Below are 11,946 nucleotides of genomic sequence, written 5' to 3'. Positions count from 1 at the left end.
AGTTGAGCGCACATGAAAGTGGGGCCTGAAATTAGGAAAAAATGAACAGGCCAAGGTTAAGTATCAGGCAATAAATAGCTTATCTTAAATTTTTGTCAAGACTTTGGTAAGAAAATGCTTTTTAAATATTTTTACACATATGATACAATCTACCAAAAACTTTATGAATATGGCAATTTAAGTATACAAAATCTGCAATATCTTTTATCAAAATTTCTTTATTGATTTTGACTAGAGAAATTTTTACTTGATAAAAAATATTTTTTTGATATCTTCTAACCAAGAAAAATAATTACAAGGACATAACAAAATTTATTCCATAAAATCTGTAACATTCTTTATGTAGAACATATTTACCATGAACTTTTTTCTGTTGTTGAAAATCTTTAAAAAATCTGTACAAAATCTATCTGTCAAAATTTTGTTTATCCTTTAATTCTCAAAAACAATTTTGTAAAATTTAAATCCTTTTATTATTGTTGTTATACTTTATTATATCTCTCTGAAACTGGAAACTTGGAAGATAATTCAATTTTACTTAGTAGACTGACCATAAATCCAAAAACGTTTTCACAGAAGTATACGTGTTTTAAAAACTTTCTAAAACTGAATATCTTAGTTTTACGTCAAACCAGAAGAAATAGACCCAGAAAATGTTTGATGAATGAAAATCTAAATCTGAAAACAACATTCTGATCAGACATTTTCAATTGTAATGTTTTTTATTTTTCTTACTTTACTTTTATTTTTCTGATTTATTATTATATTTTTGGAAAAACATGTATTAGATATAAGAGAAAACTTAGTATAATATAGCATACTGCATTGCAAGTTATAAATTGGTGAAACTGGGTATTATAGATCATGTGCAGCATGCTACATATAAGATGAGTCAATTTATGCACAAAGGACAAGTGTACTGTCATCTATGTGTAAATAAAATGAAATGTTCTATTAGCAGGGAAATCTTCTTATACCAGTAATAATACTAATGATAATCAAACATCTCTAAAAAGTCACAAAACTAAAATAAATTCTCATTAAATACTCTTTAATTATGTTTGTTGAGTGACTAAAGCAGTTGTTAATTGCACCTAACATTTTAAATGAAGCCCCATTCTTTTAAAGCAAAATTGAATCCAACTGTTGATGTCACTCATTGAAAAGTGACTTCATTTGAAAAGACAGGGAGCAGGCATCAGAACTCAATCATCATAGGAACAACCAGGAAGAGATAAATAAACTTTAAATTTATTACAATTAATTTTCAAATTATGAAAAAATAATTCCATATGTAACCTTAAACATAAAAATAAAATCAGTAATAGAGTCATCATTAAGCAAATAAAAATTAAATATATGTTAGTGAAATATACTTAATAAAAATTCTTTAAATTAAAAGCAATTAAAATAGTTTATGATTTTAAAAAAATAATAATAAAGTAATTCTATTATAAATAATTCCACACTAATTAATTTATTGTCATAAAAATTATGAATAAAATTATTATTAAATAAATAATGTAAAGCAATTCTTAAGTAAATAGTTACAGAAATTAGAATTGCATTATTACACTAATATTCTAAGTTCAGATAGTTTAAATAATGTCTTCCTTTTCAACAACATTAAAAAAATAATTACTTTTCAATATCTCATATATTTCAACACATTTTTGTACATGAAAATTATTATAATCATACATTAAAGAGATTCATTAACCTAATACATTCAATAACAATTCATAAAATAGATCATACAATGTACTAGTATATATACAGAATATAATGTATTTTATTACATATAATAAAACCAAGAAAGAAAGGAAAAAATAGATTTTTTTCTTTCTTTCTATCCTCTGATTCATCGGGGAAAAAAAGACTATCATTTTAACACTGAAATGCAGTCATATCAAAAACATAATACAGATCAAATTGATAATCAAGAAACATGGATAGGATTGCTAATGGTTAAATGATAAGATGAAAACAAGGATATTTGTTTTATTTACTTAAAAAAATCTGCTATATATTTTGACATTATTAACAAAAGGTAAAATTTTTATGGTTGCTAGTAAGAAAATCATGAATTGTTGAATGTAATTGAAACGTAATTTGAAAAAATGATTATATTTATAAAGAGTACAAAAAAATTTACCTAAAAGTTTTATTTCACTTGTAACATTTTTTATACTATTTCAATAGACACTCAATTGTTCAGTTAGTCTAAATCTAAATCATAAAGGACCATCCATAATTTAATAAAATTATCATCTTAAACGCCCTCAAACCAAATGAGATTCCATCATATTTTAGAAGACAGCTAAGTTATATAAAAAATAAATAAGTTTTTCAAACATTATTATACAATTTTCAACTGTTTAGTGCTAAAAGGATTTCAAAAATATTATCATTTTGATTTACATAAATCTAAAAATCTTGTCCAAGTTAATTTTTTATGCTATTTTTAGAAGTCTACAATGATGCTGCAACTTTTTTTTATGGTATTTGTATAATGGCATTTAAAAAATATATAAAGTATATTTTTAAATAAACAATTCTACAACCTGACAATATTAGTATGTTACTAGTTAGTAAACTTAGTTCTAAACCAGTAAAATTGGTAATCCTAAAAAAATCTGAATTATATTTTAATAAAATTGGGCCAAGTCTTCATTAATTTTTTAATACTACAGTTTAAATGTAGCAAATTTATTTAGATTTTATTGTGTTGTACATAAATTTATATATATCACTGGTAGAAACTGAATATGCATATCTAAGCAAAAAGTAGGTCAAAGGAAACAATTTTTAAATAAATGTTTAACTTATTTTAGCTAAGTTTTTCTACATGTACGTATATTATTTTTAAATGAAAAATTTTTTATTGAAATGTTTAGTTTTGAATCAATTTTTACTGATAAAAAATGAATTTCTACTACCATGAATCTTAAATATGAATATTTTTTACCTTTGTGCACAAAATAGAGTATGCTGTTTTAAACCTTCCTGAATACAAGCTTAATCAATGGAGGCCTTAATTTAAAGAAAATTAATATTTATAAAAATCATTCTAGTGTTAACTGATAAACTTAAACTTTGAAAATTACTTTAAAAAAAAATTTACTCTGTTTTTCCAACTTGTTCTTTATGAACAGATGACAAATGCTGGGTACACTCAAATCAAAGTGAACTGTAACTGTATCTGTCACAAACAAGTTAACAGTACAACAAACAGTATATTAATCATTTTTTTAATCTTTTTTAAATAAACGTTTATGGTTTCATACAAAAGAAAAAACTGTTAGTGTGATTGATTCAGTTTATAATTGTTCATAATTGCTTAATCAAAAATCTATTGTAAAAAGATTTTTGAGATAAATTGAACGCAATTAAAAAACAAGATAGCATTTTTAAAAGATTTATGTATTTAGAGTTATACAAAAATATAGCACTTAAATCAAAATCATAAGCCAAATTGTAAGCTGATCAACAAAATAAGTAATAAAATAATTTTATTCATTTTAACCAAGCAATCAGTTTAGTCTATTGTACATCATAATATAATTACTAGTTTTGATATTAAAGATAACCCTACTTTTCTATATCCAATAAGTCAGCACCCTGCATTCATAACAAAGCCTTATTAGAGGCTATAAAAAAATATTGTTCATGAAGAAAAAATCAAGTTATTTTAACTATCAATTATAATTTCCATAAAATTTAATAAAACAAATGGTAGCAAATACAATGTTTGCATTGCACTTTAAATAAGGCATGTGAAATATTTTGAATTTATTTTTATTTTAACAAGATTTCTTTTGGCTTAGAGGAGTGTGAAATAAACATACTCAAAGGTGTATGAAAGTAGGACCTTTTATGAATTGCTTCCTTCTCAGGAATCAAACGGCTAAAGGTATATTATAATACAATAAAAAAAACCTTTTCTCTAAGTTCAGTTAAAAACATAAAAATAAATAAATAATTCTAAAATTAGGACAACGTGAAATCCCATCCAAATTTTTCATTGATCATAGTTATTTATATACAAAGACTACAGTTGATTTACACATCACATATATTATCCTTTGTCCTTTTTATATCATCTTGGGCTTGGGGGGGGGGGGGGTGCTTATCCTTCCTTAACTGAACAGATTGCAATGTACATATTAGGAAAATAAAAAAATATATAATTTCACTAAAATATAAACCTTTAATTTATTACAAAATTAAAATTTTTGTAACTGAAAGATAGTACAATACAACATACACAGATACTACAAACCCCTACTGATAGGAGTTGTAAATAAAATAAAACCAATAGTTGAAGAAAATGTGATCACAACAACAAGAGGAACTGTAATAATTATTACCCTTAATTAAAAAATAAATGGATTTAATTCTAAATTAAGATTTCTTTTAAAAAAGGAACTTCAATTAAAATTACAGTATTTTCTATGATATATACATAAGTTAATATTTTCTGTGTACTACAACAAGTCTATGTGTTTATTATAATAATAAAATAGTAACCATTACATTATGCAGAAATAATTATTGCCTTCAAACAATTATGAAGCAAATAAAAAACTAAATTTTCTTAAAAAAGGAAATATGAAAAGTAAATAATTTAAAAAAATAAAATAAAATATAAACCAGTTCTTCCTAAAGCAGGGTTATAAAGGTGTGGTAATACTTCTGAGGGTTCACTAGGTTTCACATTATAACTAAGTGTGAAAAGGATACAAAAATTGAAACAATAAAAGTCAATTGAAATTAATTAAAAATGTAATAAAACTGAATGTAACACAGTAACTGATCTTATTTTTTTATTAGTCCAATAATACAAAAGAAAATTTAACAGAATCTAACTTTAAATCTTAGAGCAAATAATAAAAATTATCACGTTAGTTTAGATTTAGCTGACATAGAAACAAAATTACAAAAATTAAATTATCACCTTATTTAGGTTTAGCTGACAGAAGCAAAATTATAAAAACCAAATTTTAAAACTTGAATATTATTTTTCATAATTAAGATTTAAATAATTACTTAGTTAAAAAATGAAGCATAGTAAAAAACAGAGAGAACAAACTAAACTCATGGTTGTGGAAATAAAATAATGTCATGTATTGTCAGCCAAATAAGTAAGTCTCCCATTCAGAAAACCTAGTTTTTGAAAACATCAAAGCTCAGATATACAAAATCATTCTCTAGAAATAATAGAGAAAATATCTTCAGTAACTGCTAGAAGCTTAGTTGATAATACAGTCTTTACAGCCAGTAAACATACTGAATTACCAGTATTTTTTTTTTATGCTACTGCTTTACTTTAGCGTGCTACTTTTACTTTAACGTGCTAAGAGTAATGAAAAACTGCCAACCAAATAAGGGGTTTAAATGATTAAAAGGTTAAGGAAAACCAACAATAAACATCTAAACAAATGAATGTATAATAAACCTTTTTACATCCACCTTTAATAAAAAAAAGGTATTTAATAAAAACAATAAACATGAATTAGAAAAACATACCAACAAAATCTTTACCAGTTTTACAAATATAAACTAAAAACTGAACTAAACTTCTATGACTCACTTAATAAATTTTAGGTATAGTATACATTACTAGTTTTACAGTTCCTTCTTCAGTCATGTTTGCGATCAGCTGGTTTGACAGTTGGTCTTGGTGTCACTGTTGTTACAGACTAGTTTTAATACTGTAAGAGGGTATTGTGATTTTATCATGGGGTCAAAATAATGCACAATTAGTGTTATGTTTTTAATTTGATATTATTCTATTATCAGTTTTATTCTGTTCAGTTTGTTCATGAATAATAATATAAAATTTACAAATGCATTAAAAGCAATACAAGAATTATTAAACTGGATAAATACAAAAATAAGTTACACAATAAGTTCATACACTAGATAGTTTTAGTATCTACTTGTGCAATAACATCACTTACACTACCTGTATATAAGAAACAGTCGTGCACGGCTCAATCCAATAAAAGGATGCCTTAAAAACACGTACTAAAAGTATCAGCCTCTAAATAAGCTTTCACTATATTTTCCACCAGGCAAGTAATTACCAGAACTGATAAAGAAGGAATTACAGGCAATAGTTCAAAAGAAAGATATCTCATATAAACACACAAAAATAATCACGAAACAAGCCATAGATTTTTAATTTATTTTTAAATATCTCTGTAATGAATAATAAAAAAAATTAATGTGAAGAGAAATTTTTTCATAGGATTAAAGTGAGGAAAAACCTGTCAGGTTAACTGCATTACTTAATGTTATTCATTAAAAATTATCAAACATTGTAAGATTAAATAAAAATGTAAGATTAAAACATATCATACACACCATACAATACCTTATCAAGTAAAATTGTTGTGAATACATTAATCCGTTTCACAACTTAATACTGAATGTGCGACTGATCTGCATTGATTAGCTATTACAGGAAGAGGAAATGATAAATATTACATTTATATATGTATTAAATGTATGCCACAATAATAATAATGTAAATTTATTCTGGGCTGAAACCATACATCATTGCAACTCGATGAAAGAACTCAGCTAATGAATGTTTTAATGTTGGGTGCGTGGCATGGGCAGTAAGCGAACGTACTCCATGGAATAATACAGGTAGCAGTGTTCGAAATCTTACATCATCCAATTGTGATAATAGATCGAATACGGATACTAACATCTCAGCCCAAACTGCAACATGAGCTTCACTATCCTGTGAATAAAAGAACAGAAAATGTTATACGTTAGGTGATTATAAATAAACATTACTAAAACTTTACAACACTCCATTCCATAACACAATTAAGGAAACTAACTCCTCTTCAAATTAGATAGTCAATTATAAACTGTTAACTGAGTAATAAAATGGTTAAACTCATGAAATTTCCAAGCTGTTAAAAAACTGCCTACTTTCTTTCTGTTGTTTAGTGAAAATGTCCCTAATTCAAATTTTAAACTTTTTCTTACTTAAAACTCGTGCAATTACATACAAAACAAGTTAAGTACATCTATTCTTCCCATCCTTAAAAGCCTAATTTGTCAACTGTTTATAAATGAAGAGCAGTTCTTTATGTTTAATTTTGATCTATGCTTATAGTGTATCTTGTGCTAAAATCTTTTAGATCAGTAGTTCTCAAATTCTTTTTGTGTGTACCACTCATGTGAATCACAGATCAGTAGCACACCACTGAACTATTAAATATGTAATATGTCATTAGGATATTGATAGAGCTACACCTCCTAATGGTAAAACAGTACAAAATTGCTGTCATTTTTTGAAAATATCTATTATACATTTATTTAGATTACCGATTATAATATACCTGACTAAAAATTCAGGGAGAAGGATAGTGCTGCATGTTTAAAGCAAATGAAGAGCTGTCTGGTTCAGTTGAACTTAATTTTAAGTGCAAATTTGGGTCAAGGTTCAGTTTATTACAATTTTTTTTTAACCGTACACAGCAGAAAATTCACATTTCACAAACAAATATAGAAAATGTAATTAAAAATTACAATGCTTTTCTGGAATGCAATGGACATTTATTTTTAAGCTTAGCCAAAATTCAGATAATTCTAATTTAGTAAATTCAATTTTCAAATCTCCACTGCAAGATAGTTCTATCAAAAATCTTGTTTTGTTGTTAGGATTCCAGGAATGATATCCAGCATGAAAGGGTTTCCATATCCATATGAATTCAGAATAGTCTTCTTCAAAATATTTTTCAAAAGTTTCAGCAAATATAAGACAATGACATTTTATATTATTGATGAGATTATCTGATTTTAATTTTGTGTACTATCACAAAATTTTCCAAATATGGAAAATACTGCAGATTTTCATTCAAAACACTAATATTCATCAATTGACATTTTTTGATGTCTTTATTTTCCGTCCGATTTTTAGTCATCCAGCTTTTTGAATATTTCATCAGTGGTAGTTTGTGTTGATAGCTCATTACAAAATAAATAATCCTCTTAAACTGTACATTGAAATATATACCACAAGTAAACCATAAGTTGAGTATAGTTGCTTACAACTGTGCTCTCATTCAGTGGTGAAAAAAAATCATAATTTTTGACTACGCTCTTAAGTTCTCTATAACATTGATTGCTATGCTTTCAATTTTGTGGTGCATTGTATCATTTGACAGTGGTGTAGTATCCAGCTGTTTAGCTGATGACTAATGAAACTTGTTTGTATATATGTGCTTGCATGGGGCAGACAAGTTGCTATATCTGCGTTGTGGCATGTAAAATCCGATCAACATTGTATATTTGTTCTTGCTTGCCAAATAACTGATATTCTTATTGTTGCTATAGACAAATAATTTCCTCAAATTAAAAACAAAAGGAAGTACATGATAAAATAATTCTGTATTATATCACAAAAGTTTGAGAACTGCTGATCCAATGTAAAAACTACAATAATAAATAAATAATAATAAATATCTGCACGAATAATAATTTTGTATTATAACAACATTTTTATATTTTTTGTAAACTAATAATATTTTTTTATATTGTTATGTCTGCAAATCATCTTGAAAACCTCTCTTACCACCAATGATACGCGTAAAAGTTTGAGAATCACTAGTTTAGATAATTATTATACACTTAAAAGGTTTTCTATATATTTTTATAGTAACATTAATAATGGTTTTTACATGAAATGAAATTTTCAGTTTCTGACAAAACTGTGTTATTTGAGTATAAATACAATGATCTTAGTACATTAAATAATGAATACAATGATCTTGTATTTCAATAATGAAATACAATGATCTTAGTATATTAAATAATGAACATTTTTAAATTTGATCCATTTTTTAAATTTTGGAGATGATTGATAATTAATTATTAATGAACAATATGATTATTCTCTTGGATTTTTTGTAAAACAGTAAACTACATTATTATAATCACCCAGTTTCACAGGATGTGGAATACCTCATGGAGTAACATTCTGAATATCAAATTATGTGAAGTAAAGATACAAATCCAATAGACAAAATCCTATTAAATAAACTGGTTACAATTTATCGCCTCTATACTAATTTAAACAAAATTAGTATTGTACTATACATAGCAAAGAGCAGCACAGCATGGAATTTCATACAACACAGATATTTTTCCAGTCGTTGCATAATTTTATTTTCATTTCTGAGAAGCAGAAGAAATGATTTTAATTTTCCAAAAAAAGTAAAAATTACACAAACAATATGTTAGCTTCTTTTGGTTCCTCCCGCAAAATAGACCTGAGGTAAAATTTATGAGTTTTAATTTACAGAGGTGTGCTGGTATCCTAATGAATTTTTATTTTCTTACAATGGCAAGTACCATCAAAACTTGTGTTGATAAGATTAATCACTAATTAAAATTTTTTTGATCAATCCTTAATAGCAAAAGTTTTTGTATTTGTTTAATTAATAGTCAAGTCATTTCACAGTTAGCTGAGATCTAATTAAAATTCAGCAGATGATTTTTGTCAAGTATGAGTCTGATCAATCTGACACAATGTCATTCCTTAATTTCCAACAATGGCAAAGTGTATCAGAAGTGAATGTTCAAATATAAAGTAGCTATATAACTTAATTAGATTTGAACCTCGAACTTAAATTATTTATTTATAATTGCTGTAATATCTTTGAGCTCAACAAAGTAGTAGGTGGTAGAGTATAAAAATTTCATCACAACTTCTGCTGAGTAAGATAGTAAACACATTTCTTTTACTAAAATAAAAAAGTATATTTTTTAACTACAGGGTCTGGTCAAAAGGTATTAGACCTTAATTTTTCCAACTAGTTGAATTAAAAGATGGTGATCTTGTACTGTACAAGACCCCATCTTTATTATGAGTACACATGATTTTGTGTTGAGACCGCTCTAATCTGTAGTCACTCCAAACAACATGAGTTTGGACATATACCTTGTGTTCTTATGAAGCTGAAATGTCCTAACAGAGCTGAGCATTAAATTTTGTGAGCTACTTGTTACTTTTATGGTAAGCTATTTTTTCTCTTGACCCAAGGTATGATAATTTTTTATTCAACCTCGTCTACAGCATATGGTGAAAAATGAGACCTGGTTTTAAATAAATTCATTAAAATTTGATAAATTACTTTTTTAAAAACCTATATTTTTTAATTATTTTAAAATTTATGTAAAATATATTTTATGAAAAATAATTTGACAACTTAACAAATGATAAATTTTTATTTTTTTCTATTTTTATTTCCACGGTAAAGTCTATTTAAAAACAAGTAATCTCTAAGGCAGCAAAACATTTTCAAAGAGAAAACTTAAATTCAACTAAATATTCACACATGTGTTTTTGAGTTTCAGTAAAGTTTTAGCCCCTAATTTATGGTGTAGGTGTGAAAGAAATTTGTTATTTCTAAACCTGAGACTAAATGCCACTGTAAAGAATTCAAGGGCTTCAATAGATTTTGCTTAATAGCAATAAGATAGTACAGAATATTAAGAATACAAGAGAATTACAAATGTCTTCACATAATCATGTTGTGAACTATTCTTTATTTATTTCTATAAGTTGGAGGAGTACTTACGAAGCCAATGAATAAGCTGCGTTTTACAACCCAGCTAAAATTCATTAGAGACCACTACGATATAGTGAAAATTAAAAGAAAATCAACAAATATGTTATTTGATTTTACAAAATTTATGAAAATAAATTAATATATTTGTTTATTTTCTTTAGTTATGGATTTTTATCAAGTAACGGCTTCATCCATGTGAAAATATAATCTAATTTCTACTATAATCAATTATACACTATTATATTAAAACTTACATTTCAGTTATTTTTTTAAAAATGTTTTTAAAGCTGTTTTTTAATTTTTTTACACAAATTCTTGATTAATCTTGAAACGATCACTCTTTTCAGCAGAAAACAGTAAATAAAATAAAATAATTTTTCTTTTACTGTGAAGATTATATAAAACTTTACCATGAGAGAGATGTGTATGTTTTCCTCAAATTAAAAACAAACTATGTTTTTAATAATTTTTTATAATTGCCTGATAAAGTAGAAATCAATGTAAAAGGGTTTTCCAAATCAGAAAAAAGTATAAAAGTGAGTAGAAATTTAATACAAGAGTTATATTTTGTAGTTAAGAATTAATAATTTAATTATTAATATTAATTACAGGCATTTAACCAAGATTTTATTTACTCATACAACAGTATTATTCACAATTTGATAGAAAGACAATATGTACAATATTTTGATTATTCAAAAATGAATATATAAGAAATAAACAAGTTTTCATATCAAGAAACAAAAAGAATATCAGTAACAAATATAGGGTTTTAAATTTGACTGTACTCTGTGATTTTATTATATTGCTATTTTGTGATTTTATTATTATTGTGGTTTTATTTTATTTCTTTCACTAAGTTTTTACAAAAAAAAACCTTCCTTCAGAATTTTTTTATTCCTTTTATTCATTAAGAGTGACAGTTAATTTGAAGTTCATTGGGGATGGAAATAAATTTTTTTTTTGTTTTCACAACTTAATTCCTTGTAATGGTAGATTGAAACTTTGCTTACATGCTGAAGGGGATGTAAAATATCTTGCAAGTTATTTCTGTAAAGCTTATGAAATTACAGAGCTTTATTGAGAATCATATATAAAATTATTTGGATGAGAGATTTACACTAGCAGATACAGTTCATGAACATCCTATCGCATTTTCTATATGTAAGTTTTTTCAAAGTAGATCATACTTTGATAAACATCTATAAAAGAACTAATATAATTTGTGTCATATTCATAATACTGTTGATTTATATAATACTCTTTGTAGTTACAATTAATAAAATTACATTGTTCATAATAAAAGATAAAAGAGAGAAAATGATTCAAAAAATTAAACACTCATTGA

At 25.5% G+C, this 11,946-nt stretch overlaps 1 protein-coding gene across 2 annotated transcripts in view; it reads right to left on the bottom strand.

Moving 5' to 3' along the window:
* Nucleotides 1-396: 396 nt before the first annotated feature.
* LOC142320354 (brefeldin A-inhibited guanine nucleotide-exchange protein 3) overlaps nt 397-11,946 on the bottom strand; it is a 153,928-nt gene continuing 142,378 nt past the window's right edge. The window contains exons 31-32 of one of the 2 annotated variants that reach the window (XR_012755356.1): nt 6,380-6,754; nt 397-678 (exon numbers count right to left, since the gene is read on the bottom strand). Coding sequence is in view for 1 of the 2 variants with exons in the window: in XM_075358063.1 (XP_075214178.1) it covers nt 6,539-6,754 (216 nt within the window). In the remaining variant the exon portion in view is untranslated. Of the gene's footprint in view, nt 679-3,533; nt 6,755-11,946 lie in introns of those variants that run through there. The other variant, XM_075358063.1, reaches the window with a different exon arrangement.

Source organism: Lycorma delicatula, chromosome 1 (genome assembly GCF_047948215.1).
Source record: "Lycorma delicatula isolate Av1 chromosome 1, ASM4794821v1, whole genome shotgun sequence".
Classification (NCBI taxonomy): domain Eukaryota; kingdom Metazoa; phylum Arthropoda; class Insecta; order Hemiptera; family Fulgoridae; genus Lycorma; species Lycorma delicatula.
The sequence above is the reverse complement of the archived record's forward strand: the minus strand, read 5'-3'. Positions and strand labels throughout refer to the sequence as shown.